Raw genomic sequence first — 17,319 nt, 5'->3', positions numbered from 1 at the left:
TTCTCATTGGGTTTTCGACAACGGGGCTCCCCTCGCCCGGAAGCTCGATCTTGAACACCTCGTCCACAAAGATGATCCGACAGTCATTGAGCGAACCACCCCTGTGATGCAGAAGCCATTAGAACATTCCAGCTGACCAAGCCAAGGTGCCTCAGCAGGGACTCTGCCACCTGCCATGCTGCTCAGAGCAGAGAAAAGCCTCTGGTTCTATCTAGTTTTATCAAGGCCTCTCGCATTCACTGAGCTTCTCCCCTTGCTGGTTCAAGTCCTACTAAATCAGAGACAAGGCAAAGACAACGCATTAAACCCGGTTTCATCACGTGCCTTTGAGAGAAGAATTCCTAACCTTTCAACAGGCCGCCGTGACTAAACAAGGCCCCACACATGAAACCGAAAGGTGAGGTCTGCTCAGTCTCCCTGTATCAAAATGCAAAACTCCTCCAGGGTCAAGTGACCTCCAGGGACCAACCCCACATCTCCAACAGTGTCCAATGGCAAGCCAGTGGAGTCCCAGACACATGCCACCTGTGTCATTCTGTGTTTTCCAACCACCATGCTGAACAAGTAAAACCGGACAGAATCAATGCTGGGCTTTACGTGACCCGATGTACTATTTCCACGGGTCCTAAGGTACTATTTCCATGAGTGACGACTAGGACGGAACCAGGCACGAGCTACTTCGCATTCTTGCCCAGCACCAAGTCCCTGACCCCCAGTGTGCGTTACACTTCCAGGTCAGCTTGGCCCGTGCCGGCCATATTTCAAGTGATCGACGGCATGAGTGGCCGAGGCCACGGACCCAGGCTGCACAGGCACAGACGGTCCTGCCAGCTCACAAGAAACCCTGGAGACAGAGGCACAGAGGACATGGTGCCACAGGGCGTGGAAAGCAAAACCCAGGCCACGGAGAGTCTGTGGGACACACAACCAGGCTTCCTCTAAATAACCTGGTAAGGAAAGGGGGAAGGAGGAAAGGACAGGAGACCTGAAGATAAAAGCAGCTTAAGTGATACAGATTGATCTAACTGAAGTCTGTGCAAGCTCCGTACACCCCAACTAGCCAAATGGTTACAAAAAAAAGTGAGGAAATTGGAAAACAAATCAGTGACTGAAGAAGTCATTAAGAAATTATGACTGGGAGCACCTGGGTGGCTCAGGGGGTTAAGTCTCTGCCTTTAGCTCAGGTCGTGATCTCAGGGTCATAGGATCGAGTCCTGCTTTGGACTCTCTGCTCAGCAGGGAGTTTGCTTCCCTCCCTCTCTCCCTACTTGTGATCTCTCTGTGTGTCAAATAAATAAATAAATCTTAAAAAAAAAAAAAAAAGAAATTATGATTAAGGCATAAAGACTTAAAATGAGGGCTCGTGGTGGCTCAGTGGGTTAAAGCCTCTGCCTTCAGCTCAGGTCATGATCCCAGGGTCCTGGGATCAAGTCCCCGCATCAGGCTCTCTGATCAGCAGGGAGCCTGCTTCCGTTCCTCCCTCTCTGCCTGCCTCTCTGCCTACTTGTGTTCTCTGTCTGTCAAATAAACAAATAAAATCTTTTTTAAAAAGACTTAAAATGAACACATAAATTAAAGAAAAAAAGAAATCATGGTATCTTTACATTGTGACAACATCGTCGTAACTATTTAGGTAGAGTCACTTTAAAGGAATGACTCGTGGAGCACCTGGGTGGCTCAGTTGGTTAAGCGTCTACCTTCAGCTCAGGTCATGATCTCAGGGTCCTGGGATCCAGTCCTGCATCATGCTCCCTGCTCAGTGGGGAGCCTGTTTCTCCCTCCCCTGCTGCTTGCGCATGCTCTCTCAAATAAATAAAAACTTAAAAGAAATAAAGAAGAAATGAATTGTAAAGCATGTTTGGATAGAATGAATCAATGCTTGAGAGTCACCTCAGTACGACAAGGCTGGTAGCACTCTCCCATGAAGGAAAATCCACAGAATCCACTGCTGGCAGACACGCCCTTACAGGATGAGGGAGGTAACTCCTCAGGTAGGAAATGATACAGAAAGGAAATCTTAGGAGCAACAGAAGAGAAACAGAAAAAGCAGAAATCTGGGCGCATCTGACAGATTATCCTCCTTAGGAGTTCTGCAAGACACAGGTGAGGACTGAGATAAAGATCCGAACCCCGTCTGCTACTCAGTGAGTACAAACGGACATAAGTAAGGATGGGTTTCTGGCAAAAGGGACAACCAGTAGGTCGCACGCTTACGGTAAAATCCAGAGGAACCGCTAAAAAACCTATCCACAGCGATACTCAAAAGACAGAAAGCAAATCTGGACAGAATCTTAAAATGTGTTCAGGTAACCCATGGGAACGATGGAAAAAGAGAAACAGAGGAAACAAACAGAAAACAAATGACAAACCGGCAGACGTTAAGTCGTAACACACCAATGTTCGCCTCGCGGGAATGGTGTGAATGTGCCAATCAGAGGCAAGATGCCAGGATGGATTAAAAAACACGCCAGTTATGTGCTGCTTCCAAGCAACTCACTTCAAATCCAACGACACCGGTTGAAAGTAAAAGGAAAGAAAAGAATACAGCCTGCAGGGGCGCCTGGGGGGCTCCGTGGGTTAAGCCTCTGCCTTCGGCTCGGGTCATGATCTCAGGGTCCTGGGATCGAGCCCCGCATTGGGCTCTCTGCTCAGCAGGGAGCCTGCTTCTCCCTCTCTCTCTCCCTGCCTGCCTCTCTGCCTACTTGTGATCTTTGTCTGTCAAATAAATAAATAAAATCTTTTAAAAAAAAAAAAAAAAAAAAGAATACAGCCTGCAAACATTAACTTGAAAAAGCAAAGCAGGTGTGGACAGACACCCATGCACGTGGGAGCCAGGACACCACTAGACAAGAGGGAAATCACAACATGACAGAGAGGTCCCTCAGCCGGGAAGACAGAGCTGCCCTGAGAGTGTGTGCCCCAGACACTGATGTGAGGCCGAGCCGAGGCAGATACCCCCACAGTGAGGGTGGGCATGCCGGCACCCCTCAGCACCTGACGGGGAACCAGACAGACAATCAGCAAGAATCAGAAGGGAGCACCAACAGGCTCTAACAGATGGAAGTAGGACACTCTGACCATCGGCAGAATATCCTGGTTTTTCCTCAAGCAACCGCAGAATATTCAGCAATTTAGACCCTACGAGGGGCCACAGAAGAAACCGTAATAAAGTCAAATTAGAAATCAGGGGGTGTCAGGGTGGCTCAATGGGTTGAGCAACTGCCTTTGGCTCAGGTCATGATCCCAGGGTCCTGGAATCGAGCCCCGCATCACAGGAGGAAGGGTCCCTGCTAAGCGGGGAGCCTGCTTCTCCCTCTCCCTCTGCCTGCCTGCTGCTCCCCCTGCTTGTGCTCTCTCTGCATCAAATAAATAAAAAACCTTTAAAAAAAAAAAAAAAGAAATTAGGAATGAGTAACAGAAAGACAATGCAGAAGTCTCTAAACACTTGGGAATTAAACACAATACTTCCAAAGAAGCCAGGAGCCAGAGAGGAAGTCTCGAAGGGAAAAAAAAAGAATGGTGAAGAAAAAGAAAAATACAACATAGCAAACTTTTACATGGAGAGCCGTGAAGGCAGTGCTGAGGACTGAATGTATAGTGCTAAGGGCAGGCATTAGGGAGGGGAGATGCCTCAGATCGACAGTCTAAGTTTCTTATTACCTCAAGAAACTAGAAAAAGGGGATGCCCAGGTGGCTCAGTCGTTGAGCATCAGCCTTCGGCTTAGGTCATGATCCCAGAGTCCTGGGATCGAGCCCCACATTGGGCTCCCTGCTTGGCAGGAAGCCTGCTTCTCCCTCTCTCACTGCTTGTGTTCCCTCTCTCGCTGGTCTCTCTCTGTCAAATAAATAAATAAAATCTTTAAAAAATAAATAAATAAATAAATTTTAAAAAAAGAAAAAGAAACTAGAGAAAGAACAAAATCAACTGAAAGAAAGGAGAAAATTTAGAAGATGAGAGCAGAAATCAATGAAATTGAAAATAAGGAAGTAAGAGAGAAAAGCAATGAAAGAACATGCTCGTTCTTCATTAACCATAACGTGGCCGCAGCCTGGCCTAAGCCCCAGGACCTTGCCCCTAAACACCTGCGTAGGTCTCCACCCTGGTGTCCCTGCTCCTACACTGCCCCCTGCAGTGCATTCCTGTCTAGGCTGCCAGAGCTGGAATTCTTAACTGTAGCATGTGGCTTTGCTCCAATGCTACCAATGCTCAATGCTCCAATGGCTACCAGCAAAAGAGAAAGAACGCCAGTTCCAAACCTCTCTGGACCATGCTGCTTGGAGGCTCGCACAGTCTTGATTCTTCTCCCCCTCCACTCCACCCCACTGGCTTCCTTGCTAGAAATGCACCAGGCATGGCCTGCCCCAGGACCTTTGCACTTGCTGTGCCTTGCTCAAGATGCTGTTACCCAAATATTTGTGTGTATATATGCACTATACACATGATGGAATGTTACTTAACCACAAAAAAGGACATCCTGACACCTTGTGGTGGATGGACTCTGAGGACACTGGGCTCAGTGAGAGAAGCCAGACACAGGAGGGCAAAACCTGCAAGACCCCACTCCCAGGAGGTCCCAGGAGTCCCGTGCACGTAGACAGAGACAGATGGTGGGAGCCAGGGCTGGGGCAGGGGTGGGGAGTCCGTGCTTCATGGGGACAGAGTCTCCGCGTGGGGAGATAGAAAGTTCTGGAGACAGAGAGTGGGGATTACTGCACAATGGTATGAGTGTGCTTCATGCCACTGAGCTGCACACTTAGAAGTGGTTAAGGTGGTAAGTTTCTGTCACGTATATCTACACATGCACACACGCATGTAGAATAGGGCTTGGCAAATACCTAAAAGGGGCCAGACAGTATTTTTGGATTGGTGGGCCACACAGCCTCTCTTCAGCTAATGGACTCTGCCCTTTTAACACCAAAGCAGCCCTGGGTAATCAGTGAAGAGATGGGCATAGCTGTGTGCCAATAAAACTTTATTTGCCAAAACGGGCAGAGGGCTGGATCCGGCTGCGGACTGTAGTTTGCTGATCCCGGATGCAGACCGTACCCTACATGCGCTTTGTTTCTGTACCTGTTTATGCTAGCTTACGCACAGGTGACAAGAAGAGAGAGGTCTCCAGAAAGGAGAAGTGGGTGACCAAGGGAGAAAGAAGAAGGGAAAATGTTCCTTCAGTACTTTCTGGATTTTGACACTCTGGGATTATTACCTATTCACGAAATTCAGAACAACACAAAAAAAGAGAAAAAGGGCCTCTTGAAACCTCCACCGTCGGGGCCTGGGGTTCAGAGACAGTCGCCCAGGCGGAGGGACGTGAGGGACGGAGGGCCTCACCTCCGGGGCCCCGGCTGGACAGCCTCGGGGCCACGTGTCACTCACCCGAGCCGGACATTGGCGTACAGCTCCCGCGCCGTCCGGGTCTCACGCTTCCGCACAATCTCTGCATCGTACCAGAACCCACGCTCCTTGGGGTTGTCTGGGTTATAGTTGAGCATGACCTCCTGGCCCACCTCTAGCTCGTGCCACTTGAGAATGTGCCGGGCACGGGCCCGGACGTCCCGGGAACTCATCTGGACCACTCCATTCTCCGGGTAGCTGGGAGGAAAACCGCACCGTCATGAGATCCAGGCGTCATACCCGACTTCATTCCCTTGACGGGAGAGGCGCTCACACGAGTGCAGGTTACTTTGGTCACAGTGGCCCGTCAAGTCCCCTCCCCGATGAGCTCAGCTCCCAGTAAGGAAAATACCCAGGCCTAGAAGACATGTTCGAATTACAGGTGTTGTGGGTTGAACGTTGTCCCCGGAAAAGACCTGCTGGGAGTCCTTACAAGAGGAGGAGGAGACACCAGGGCAGGCTCTCACGGCCCCACAAGGGGAAGCCCGTGTGAGGACAGCGAGAAGGCGACCAGTCTGGAAGCTGGGAAGACGGGCCTCACCAGGAAGCGCAACCCGCCAGCACGGTGATGTGGAGTCCCAGCCTCCAGAGCCGGGAGATGTAGCCGCCCAGCCTGGAGTCACCTGTGGTGGTCACCCGAGCCAGTCCCAGACCTCTTCCACATGCAGAGACAAGGACCCCTGTGCCCGGAACACGCTAAGTGCTAAGTACTTGCAAGTCCCAGTAAGGGACAGATGACAAACTAGACCCAGAGAGGCCTCACGCAGCAATGACACATGGTAGGAACAGAAGAATTCAGGAAACGGGGTGGGGGGAGCGCATTTGCAACTAGCTGTCCCAAGGAGGGGGGGTCCCCGTGATGTCAGCCCTCTAGGGGTGGCCTCCTGGGTGGTTATATCCTGACTGTCATGCCCTAACCGGTGCCGAACTCCAGGGCCCACGGACACAGCCAACACCCCAGCCTGCCCAAGCGCAGCTACACTCACTCGTCATATTTCACGTGATAAATGACATCGTCTTCTGGCGTCGAGCTGGAGCTGCAGGGCTCGTCTGAAGACGGGGCCTTCCTCGTCACCCTGACCACCTGGGCCTCGAACCACGCCCCCATGTTCGTGTCCCGAGCGTCGACATACTCGTTGGCCTGCCGGGAACCAGAAAACACTCTCATCCAGCCCAGAGACACCCAACATGTCGGACCAGCAACGCAGACGAGAGAGTCCTTGGGTTCCCGGGGGGCCAGATGCTTCAGGATCGGGACTCAAACCCAAATGACTATAAATAGGATTTCTTAGCCACGGCACGGAGGATTCTCTGGTTCTCTTTCCATTGGGACGGGCAGAGAGAGCCCCACAAAACCCAGACACGACGCGTGCCGTCAAGGATCACTGAGGGACGCTGGATCACTCTGAGTGTTTCCACGGGGAAGCCTCGGGAGCGCTCCTGCCAGCGATTTTCACAGCAGGACCGGGGGTGCCCAACCAAGGGAACCCTGCAGTCGGGCTACCAGAAAGCCAGTGTGACGGAGGGGCATGGGGCATGCTACCCGGGGCCCTGGGGGTAAAGAGCGCGGCCATGTGGGGAGCACGCTCAACCCCAAACCTGCTGCGAGAGACTCACCTTGTACAGGCCCAGCTCCGTCTCGTCCCACGTGTCTTCATCCGCCAGGCCCGCTTTCCCGTCTGCCTCTGAAGCCGCCTCGCCGCTGTTTGAGGACTTGTCGGACTCGCTCTGGCCCAGGCAGCAGCCTGAGTCCGTGTCGGACAGTTCCGAGTCCCTCTCCTTGATGCTGCTGGCCGGGAGCACAAGGCTCTGGCGGACCAGGAGCTGGATGGTGTCATTCAGGCGAACATCGTAGTCAAAGAGTGTGTGGCCGTCCTCCATCTGCACAGACCCCAAGACAAGGGTCACTGGCCCGCCAGCCACTGAGTGCTCCCCTTCTGGGTGCCTGGCAGCAGAGACACCACGAGCAAGGTACCAGCTCTGCCCTCGTGGAGGGTGGGATCTAGATCAGACCACAGGACAACACTGCCAGGGTGGGGGGCGGGTAACACACAGTCACCCCTTTCCATCAGGACCCTCAGAGCCTCTCCAAAGAGGATTCCCCGCGTCACACAGAGAACGTTCTGAGAGCACCCAGCATAACCAGCCGCGCTGGGTGCACCCATCACATGCCAGGGTAGGGTTTCTTAATATTGGGTCCAGTAACAATACACGGCCTTTGGCACTGGAGCCAAACTGAGGGCAAGTGTGCCCCCCCAGGGAGCGCCGTGTCACCTGGCTCAAAACGCTGCAGCGGCAAGGCACAGAGACTCCTCGATAATTACTCAGGGGAAAAAATTAAGCCAGGTCCCTGCTCACACCAGACACCAGAATCCATCCCCAAGAGGTCAGGCGGTGTAAACCCGAGTGACCCCAACATGGGCGAGTCACCCCCTCCCCCAACACAGTGTATTTCAATGTGTGCAGCACCCCAGGACCTCAGTAGGTCATGCAGTTACTGAACGCAGACTCCTGGGGGGGTGTCAGTGGAGTCCCCCGACTCAGGGGTTCCCGCCCAGGGTGATCCTGCCTCCCCGCCAGGGGCTTGACAACACCTGGGGTCATCTGGGTTATCAGGACCGGGATGGGGCCGGGGATGCTGCCCCGCCTCGCATGGTGCCTGGGACACGCCCACAGGGACCCAACTAGCCCATCTAGCTTACCCTCGACCTTCCGGTGGTGCCGAGGGGGAGGGACGGGGGAGAGACAATTCGAGAGAGGCTGCCCTAGGGGAAGGAGACACAGACCCAACATCCCCCAGCTCCCTGCTGGCCCCGCCCCTCGCCACGAGCTTCTCTCCCCCAATCCCACCCACAGGAGTCCCTGGCAGGATTGTGCTGACACCACTCAGGCTGGCCATCCTCATGACCGCCTGGTGACAGTGTGCAAAGGAGTTTTGTCATCTGAGCCACATCCCAGTGGCACATGAGGCCCGAGGAGTTCTCTTTTATTTGAAGCTGTCCCCCCGGCACCGCGGCACCCCACCAACACCTAGCAAGGCCCCTCCAGTGCATCTTGTTCTCTCCCAACGTCCCTAAGGCAGGTCTCTGCCCACAGCGCCGTAGGCATATATGGGGTCAGGCTGCTCCCCGGGGGGCCATCCTGGGCCCTGGTGGGGGGGGACAGCATCCCCTGACCCCACACACTAGATGCCAGGAGCACTCCCGGTCGTGAGCACCAGAGATGTCCTCAGACACAGCCCAGTGTCCCCAGAGGGCCGCACTACCCGGCTCAGAAGCAGTGTCCTAAAGAAAAAGTGAAAGGGAAACAAACGCACAAATAATCAACTTTCCTTTCTTCCCGGGGGTTAGCAGAAGTCGCTGGTCTGAAGGCCTGGTGGCTGTCAACAGGCAAGTGGCCCCTGGGTCACAGGGAAGGCGAGCTCCAGGGCCCAAAGCCCCTCACTGCAGCAGCTGCTGTGTCATTCAGTGCAAACCAAGCATCTGGTGAATGGTCGCCCCCTCCCCGGGAGGAGACCTTTGGACACATGGACACTTGCCTACAGCCACGGAGCTCCTGGGCACACCCCACGGCTTCACGCCGCGTGAGGGGGGAGCCTTGATGCCAGCCCCCACCCCCACAGGGCCAACACAGGACAGCTGTGATGATGGGTAGAGGGGACACAGCTGGGAAGAGACAAGTCAACCTGCACACACGTGTTCACGGCAGCAGGACTCACAGCAGCCTAAGGAGGGAGCCACCCAGCGTCCACCAACGGGGGGGCGGGGAACAACACACATACACACACGGTCCCCCCACACACGGGAGGGTCCCTCGGCCGTGGACAGTAGGGAGGCGCCCACAAGCATGGCCCCGGGGATAGACCCCGAGCCCATGACACTCAGGGAGGGAACCAGACACAGAAGGCCACACGCAGTGTGAGTCCATGCCCGGACCAGACTCCTCCATGGACAAAGCCGGTGACTGGTTGTCAGGGGCTGAGAAGGGACACTAAACATTATGTAGGCGAAGAGAATGTCCTAGCAGTGCCTGCGGTGATGGCTGCACGGCTCTGCGACAGAAAACCATCCGATCGCACCCTTGAAGCGGGTGAATCATGCGGCATGTGAATTACGTCTCAACAACGCGTCGGGCTGGGTTCTTTTTTTTTTTAAAGGAAAAAAGGGAGTCCCAGAAAGACACATAGTGGGGGACGCCAGCTCGGTGACATTCTGGAAAAGGCAAAACTGTGAGGACAGCAGAAGGATCAGTGGGGAGGAGCTGGGGGAGGAGGCGTGACAGACAAGGTGGGGCGCAGAGGACTTCCAGGGCCGGGAGGCCTCCCCCAGCCACAGCAGCAGCCACAGCAGCGGGCCCACGTCACTACACAGCTGTCCAAGCCGACGGGATGAGGAACGAACCCTAATGTCCTCTATGGGTCAACGTGGGTTCATCGCCTGTAACACACATGGCACTTGGTGCAGACACCGGAACGGGGGAGAATGGCAGTGTGGGAGGTGGGATATGGGAGAAATCACGGAGCCTTCCTCTCGATGTTACTGAGGACCTGAGATGCACAAATACGTAAATACAAATAAGCTTATAAACATATAAATCCACAATAAACACAACTCATTTAAAAAGACAAAGAAACACAAGTGTCCCCAATGGGGCAAGGAAACCAGCAGAAGGCGGGCCCAAATGGCCTTAGAACAAGACACATGTACCCTGGGGCCCAGCACCTCGAGAAGCAGACACCCCCTCGCCGCTGCTGACATCAGGCGGAATCGCTCTGCAGGGGGCCGCCCTGGGCACTGCTGGGGGCTGAGCAGCATCCCTGAGCCCTGCCCACTCCATGCCAGGAGGACCCCGCAGTTGTGACAGCCACAGACGTCCCCAGACACCTCCCAGCGTCTCCACGGGGAGCACCATCACCCCCAGGGAGAACCCCTAAGCTAGACAGACCCTCACGTGTGTGCCCGAGACACGTACAGCGACCTCACAGGGCGTCCACAGCCTTATGTGCCGGGAAAACCGCGGCCTTGTCACACAAAGGAGTCCTCACTGCCGCCTTGTGACAGGGAAAGCAGCAAAGCAGATGAGACTCCCATATGTGTCAAGGGAAACAAGGACAACTCAGGCGACAGGAAATGAAGCATAAACCAAGGTACCTAGACAGCTGAGAGGAGGCGGGAGGGCTGGAACCAGGAGCACAACCGGCCCCTCCCACCCATGGCAGGTCAGGAAGCCAGGTTCCGTCGGCTCATGGATTTGCTCGGGCACAGGCCCTGTGGAGGAGGCCGACGTGCCTACCGACGCAAGAATGCGACAGAAGCACAAACGGGGCACGGAAGGGGACATTCAGGCTGGGGGAGGCGGGCACAGGACTCTGCCTCCTGGTCACAAGCCGGTCTGGCTGCTTCCTGCAGCCATTTCTAGAACTTTCCAGAAGGGCCCCTGAGGTCAGCAGGAAGGCTGCACAACTGTTTGCTGTAGGACAGGGTGTGTGCTGTGTGTTCCTCTCCCCCGACCCTGCCTGCCCAAAGCTGTACACAGACATTTGGGAACCACGGGGGAGACAGGCTAGGCCCAGGCCTGCCTCACGCCAACGTGTATTACACTCACATTCATCATCAAGATTCTAAAGTTCTCGAGCGCCTGGCCAGCTCAGATGGAGGAGCACACGACTCTCGGTCTCGGGGTTGTCGGGTTTGAGCCCCATGCTGGGCGTAGAGATTACTTAAAAATAAAGTCTTAAAAAAAAAAAAAAAGTCCAGAAATTTCCACCGAGGCTAACGATATTCATAAAAGCTACAAAACTCCACAACAGATGATCTGCTCCTCACTTTCGAGGTCCTGACCTTATGATTAAACCTGAAGTTAACAACCCGTAGCGGCACACTTTGCACCGAAAATCCCTCAAACCTCCTATGATAGGACACGTGCGGTGCTCTGGGGCACGTAACCCTGTACAGCACATTCAGGCCTAAAGACAAAACTGCCCACAGTGTTTATGTCTTCCTCTCTGTCTTAACCCAAGTATGCTTTCTGGATATTTCTGGACATCTGGAATTTTCGACCACGCGGACCGCATAAGAACGAACTTAACACGTATGTGATTTGACAGCTAAGCATGTTGGTTCCTGTTGGAAACCGGGATTAGAGCTTGCCATGCCTACTGTTTCTGTCCCCAGTCTCTGTCCCCTCGTAACACTTTCAAGGGATGCTTTTTAGGGTGCCGGGTGCTGCCCAGAGGCCCAAGAGGACAGGGACTCATGTCCCTGGGCTTGGCAAGTGGTAGTTCTTGGGTCGCCTCTAACCAGCTGCTTCAGCGAGAGGTGGGGAGGACAGTGAGCCTCATACCAAGAAGGACCCACAGCTGGAGGAGGAAAGGGAGCACTGACGAGAACCCGCCGGGCTGACCTGGGAGTCTGAGAGGGAGGAAGCAGGAAATTGCTCTGCCCCTCTTCCTGGGGGGTACAGCCCTGGCCCCTCGCTGGTCCTGCACAGCCTGCAACCCAGCGTGCACACAAGACAGACCGACAGAAACGGGGGGAAGACAATTCCATGCAGCAGCAGCCCAGATGAGGCAGAGGGGACACGATTTCCCAGCTTGGGGGCAGCAAGCAGAAAGAATGGCACCTCAAAGCCACGCGTGACTCATCCACATCAACAAAGGCTCTTCAGGGTCTTCAGCTGGTCTCCGGGTGGGCGGGGGAAGTGCTGAGACCAGACGCTTTGCACACCCTGCCCTGAAGAACTCTGCAACACAGTGCCCTAGGGGACCTGTTCTAGAATGTACTAAAATGTACTATAACAGGTTTAGTCCATTCCACAGCAGTGCTGCTCCTAACAGCAAAACCTGGATCTCCAAGTAAGGACGCTGGATGGAAGCACAATAGGGCAGAAGTGGCGAGCTACGGGCAGCCGGACAGTCTAGTCCACACTTGTTTTTGTAAATAAAGTTTTATTAGACTGGGACACACCCCTTCATTCGCATCCTGTCTGTGGCTGCTTCCCGGCTACAGGGAGAGCAGCTCTCCTGGAGACAAATATTTATGTAAAGGGTTTGCTGCCGCCTGGCTTGGAGGGCATGCCCGGCTGGGAGCTCTCCCAGGGGAAGAGGACCCTCCCCCGCACCGCCTGAAGGACAGGGCTCTGCTGCCCCACTCAGCCCTTTGGGAATTCAGGGCCAGCACTCGGGAAAAGCCATTCTGAAGTGGGGTGTTAGGACGCGGGAGACCCAGTCGAGGCCATTTCCAGGGGACCAGTTCAGAATGATCTTTCCGAGGGACCTTCAGACGGCGTTTGAGGCCAGTGTGGCCGATTTCACTGCTTCCCTCCCGTCAATTACCTAAATTAGTACTTCTCAACTGGGGGCGATTCCAGACAATGAGCCCGCCTCCCACGTCAGCAGGTCCGAAGGGGAGAAACCCAGTGGGCGCTGATTTCCCGTGCCTTTACCGCGAGCTGGCCGGGCCCAGTCCTGCACTGGCCACACTGGGAGAGCCGCGAGGAGCTCAGATGGTACCCACCTGGGCTGGGGACATAGGGACGATTCTGTAACAGCCAGAGCCCTACACCTGAACGCGCCGGAGTCCCCACAAATGAGACCTATTGTTATTTTTCTGGGCAGCCAAGAAAAAGGCGCCAGATGCCTCTCGCCCTTGCCCAGGCTGGGCCTGCCGCCCGGGTCCCTGCCCCCATTCGGCTTCTTGTATTTCCGCCAATCGAGCGACATAACCGCCAACCTATTCAGCCCAGCAAGCCGGCCACGAAACCCTCCCATATCCTGAAGAAAGGCTCAGCTATGCTCTGCTTTATCGGCTCAGTCAACCTCATGGCAGACCGTGGACCGCTACGACATGTTTCTTTAAAAGGCGGAAAAAAACAGTTGAGGGGGGAGCGCGAAGGACTGCGAAGACTCTCTAGAACATTCTGTAAAAGCAGCTCTCTGGCCCCCCCCACTGGAAGCTCCGCTGCTTTCTATCGCGGTGAGCCTGGTCTGTTTGCGGACCGGACTCACTGTGAGGTGCTGCCCTATGTGCTGTCTGTCTGCGTCCCAGCCCCCAGCCCCCCAACCCCACCCGACAGCCAGGCCGGGGCCCCGCTGGCGTCCCCAGGGAAGTTGCATCACACTCTGGGCCTGGCTTCCTCGGCCGGAAGACAGAGGCGACTGCACGTTCCCTCCCCAAGCTGCCGAGTGGGGAAGAGGAGCGCCAGACAGGGGAACGGGCGGCCGTCACGGAGGTCACAGGGGAAGCAGGAAGCCTGTGCCAAGCGTGAAAGCCCGGCTGTGAGCAGGCGGCGTCAAGAGCTCGGTCTCCAGCGCTGACCGCCGGCCAGTTGCAGGTACCCGCCTCTGGGCTCCCACACACAGGTGTTCCTGTGCTCATCAGGCCTTATAACTTTCACAGGGGTCCTAAGGGCTTTCGTTCGGGTCAGATCTCGAGCTAGGAATGAAGGGAGATGGGGGTTTGGGTACGTGGGTGTAGACATCTGTCCAGAGGCCAAATGGTCTGCCTGACGCGCGCATATCCCGCTATATGCCAGTGTTGCCTGAACAAAAAAGCAAGACCCGCAAACCCGTCCCAGACTCTAGTTAACGGCAGGCGTAAAGTGCTCATGCAGCTTACGTTGAAACACACTCCCAAAACTGCCACGGATTGGCAGACAGACAGGAGGACGGAGAGCGCGGGGCTGACCGGAATGTGGCTGGATGCCAGGGCAAGCTCTAGGGGTAGGTGCTTGGGGGTTCGTGGTGGCTCCAACTTTTCCGCCAGGTGGAAATGTAACAACAGTGCCTGGCACGTGCCAGGTGCTCACAGATCCTCCCACTGAGGAGGACTCGATCCGACTCACGTCTGAATCACACCGTGAACGGTGGAGCAGGCACACGCGGAAGGCGCTCAGAAACTCTGAAAGGACCTTCGCTGAACAAAGAGATCGAGTGGGCTAATCGAAGTCGGTCTGGATGCCACAAAAAATGAGCCGTGGGAGGAGGCGGGAGAGAGAGACAGCCCCCTTGGTAGAGCTCACTCGGGGCCCTGACTTTGAGGATTGCACAGGCCATCGGCGGGATCCGCGTCCCCTCCCCGGGCAGGGCGGGTTAACTCAGCTTCTAGAGACATTCAAGTCATCGCGTCTCTCCCGGGAAGGAGGGGAAAGGTCTCCAAGGGCACCAGGAGCCCAAGAAATTAATCATCAGGTCTCATTTCGAGTTAAGCACCCTGGAGACTCCCCACCCCCAAAAATCCGGCTGGTCGCAGAGTGTTTATTCCTCAACGGAGACAGCAGATGGCGGCAGTACCCAGTTCAAAATGCGACAACAACAAAGTCAGGCACGCGCAGCCCAACTGCAGACTTTTAATCCAGGACACGGTCCCTGTGCCCCCGCTGTCCCTACCGTGCACCCCGCTCCACGACGGCCCCTGCAGACAGGACCGACACTTTGTGCCATACCATCTCAGCTTCCCCGTGGGAAATCCCACTCACAGCAGCATGGGCCGTGCCCCCAAAGACTCCGACAAAAACAGAAACCCCCACTGATCCTGGAGAAAGCGTCCCAAACATGGGCAGCTGAGAAAGCCAGGGTGGCCATTTTAAACGCTTCCAGAGGCCGGGGAGAGAGCTAGAAGAAAGGACACAGAAAAGCGGGGCCCGCAGACCCCGAGGAAAGCCCCGAGCTCCCGCTCACTCCGCGGAGCAGGCCAGAGCGGCGGAAATTCCTGACCAGCAAGGCCATCTCCGGCCTCCAAACAAGCGGATCCAAATTTCTCGAAAACAGACCCTGCGGGGGTCAGACTCTAACTGGGCACAGGCTGTGGGCCATCGGTGTGTGTTTCAAAGGAAAACCCGATCCCTCCTGTCCTACTGTCTGAGGAAGCATTCTAGGCTCTTCCTCGAAATTCATCCGTCCTCCACAGACCACCTCCAACTTCCTTTTCTAGAAATTACATTGAGGGCAGCGTCAAAAAAACGGGAGGCGGACTTAAGAGCCCAACGGCTCAGGACTGGAGTGCCAGCTTCCTGCCCGGTATGTCGATCTGCGAGCGGAGCCTTTGTTCCTGGCTCAGGCATTTGAGGTTTCTGTGGAGACGTGAAGCGGGACCGGACGAGGGGCGGGGAGAGTATATGGACGGTGCCTGGACCAGGCAAGAACAAAGGTGCAGGGCGGGCGGCAGCCGGCTGGGCGGGTTTACCTGCTTGCCCCTGTAGAAAAGCCTCTGGAGGCTGGGCTCCACGTGGAAGACCTCCTGGATCTTCCGCCTCAGCTCCTCCACCTTGGTCAGCCTGGACAGCGAGTCCACAGTGTGCGTCACCTTCCCGTCCATGGTGCGAACCTGGATCCACATGGCGCCTGCTGGTGCTGAGGGCGAGAGAGCGGGACCCCCGGGTCAATGGGGCTGCTGCCACCAACACACCGAGCCATGCTCGGGTCACCTTGGCTTTTGTCCAGTCTGTGGACGCTAGGAAACTCCCAGGACACCCTCCCGGCGCGCGGGTCCGCGGACTAGCCAGCCACAGCTGACCAGGGCCCCGCAGAGGAAATGAAGGAATTAACGCGTTAATGACCATCACGCCGTTGGAGCGAGGCAGGAAGGGAAATGAGGGGACAGCGAAGGGCATCTCGCACCACTCAGTCCAACCCGCTCCGTCTTTCATGGAGGAGAGGCGGAGGGGACGGGACGGGGGGGAGCAGGGAGCGACACACACAATGTCCAGAGGAAGGAGGGCACAGCCAAATGGCGAGGAACCAGGTTCGTTCGTTCGTTCGTTCATTCATTCATTCATTCATGCCCTGGGTTAATACTGACGCAAGAGGAAAACCCAAAAGTCCGGCGCGGGTTGGAACTTCAGAAGTCTCAATAACTCAACTAAGTGTGACCGAAAGGGAAGGGCTACCGCCCCCCGGGACCCGGGGGCCCCCAGCCCTGGGCGCCCGCGGCCCCCACCGCCCCCCCGCGCGCGTGCGCGCGGCACGGCCGGCCCCGCGGTGGCCATGGCAACCGGCCGCCCCGTCCCGTCCGCCCCCGCGCGCGGCGCGCTACTCACCTCGGCCCGGCAGCGGCCTCGCACCCCGGCTCGCGTTTTCCGGACCCCGACCCACGGGCCCAGAGCCCCTCTTATTCTCCCGCCCGTCCGCTCGGGCCACGCCAACTAGCCCACGCCCACCCCCACCGCCGGGACCGGCCGAGGGGCCCCGCGCGCCAAGTCCCGCCCCCCTTCACTTGAGCCGACTCGCTCATTGGCTCCGCCGCGCCCGGCTGCCCCGCCCAGCCCGCTCCCCATTGGCCCAGGCGCGCCCGGGGAACTAAGGGCGCGCGAAATCGGGCTCGGGCGCGACAATTGAATCGCGGGGCGCCCCGCGCGCAGGCGCGGAGCCTGACATCCTCCCCTGCGGCTCGCCAGGCCCTCCCCCCACCCGGCCGGCGCGACCCCCGCGGGGCTCTGGGTGTGTTCCTTTCGCTCCTGCCGGCGCCCGGGCGGCGGGGGACGACTCCCGAGGGCCGGCAGGGCGGGGGCAGAGCCCGAGACGGCGTGGAGAGCAGCCACGCTGCGGGGCACGCGTGCGCCGGTACTGGCCCCGCGTCCCCGGGCCGCTCCCGAAAGTTTTGCAAAGTCTCCGCTCCGGGTGCGACGGGCCCTTCCCCCGGCCTGCAATGGCAGCCCGATCAGTCCGGAGGCTCACCTCTCGGCCGCCCCGATCCACTCTCCTGCCTGCGCGCCTGGCCCGGCTGGGGATGGCGATAGAGACGCGTGCGTGGCCCCGGACCCCGCGCGGACCTGCCTGCGACCCGGAACGCCTGGACGGCCACCACTACCCGCCGCACTGCCAGCTGCTCTGATTTTTTTTCCCGCGAAAACTCGGCGTTTGGGAGTTGCGGGGCCGCGGGAGGCCGCGCCAGGGGCGGGCTCCTGCTTGGTGATTGGCCGCTGCAGTG

The 17,319-nt window shown here is 56.8% G+C and overlaps 1 protein-coding gene across 4 annotated transcripts in view; it reads right to left on the bottom strand.

The window, feature by feature from the left end:
* UHRF1 (ubiquitin like with PHD and ring finger domains 1) overlaps positions 1-17,319 on the bottom strand; it is a 32,204-nt gene that overhangs the window by 10,060 nt on the left and 4,825 nt on the right. Inside the window, exons 1-6 of one of the 4 annotated variants that reach the window (XM_032883659.1) lie at positions 17,067-17,290; positions 15,577-15,743; positions 7,013-7,276; positions 6,382-6,536; positions 5,378-5,593; positions 1-101 (exon numbers count right to left, since the gene is read on the bottom strand). In XM_032883659.1, the coding sequence (XP_032739550.1) occupies positions 1-101; positions 5,378-5,593; positions 6,382-6,536; positions 7,013-7,276; positions 15,577-15,729 (889 nt within the window). In that variant the 5' untranslated portion in view covers positions 15,730-15,743; positions 17,067-17,290. Of the gene's footprint in view, positions 102-5,377; positions 5,594-6,381; positions 6,537-7,012; positions 7,277-15,576; positions 15,744-16,191; positions 16,211-16,429; positions 16,486-17,066; positions 17,291-17,319 lie in introns of those variants that run through there. The other 3 variants (XM_032883661.1, XM_032883662.1, XM_032883660.1) reach the window with 3 other exon arrangements.

Source organism: Lontra canadensis, unplaced genomic scaffold (assembly GCF_010015895.1).
Source record: "Lontra canadensis isolate GAN:19392208 unplaced genomic scaffold, GSC_riverotter_1.0 scaffold88, whole genome shotgun sequence".
Lineage (NCBI taxonomy): Eukaryota > Metazoa > Chordata > Mammalia > Carnivora > Mustelidae > Lontra > Lontra canadensis.
This window is presented reverse-complemented; position numbering and strand designations above follow the sequence as displayed.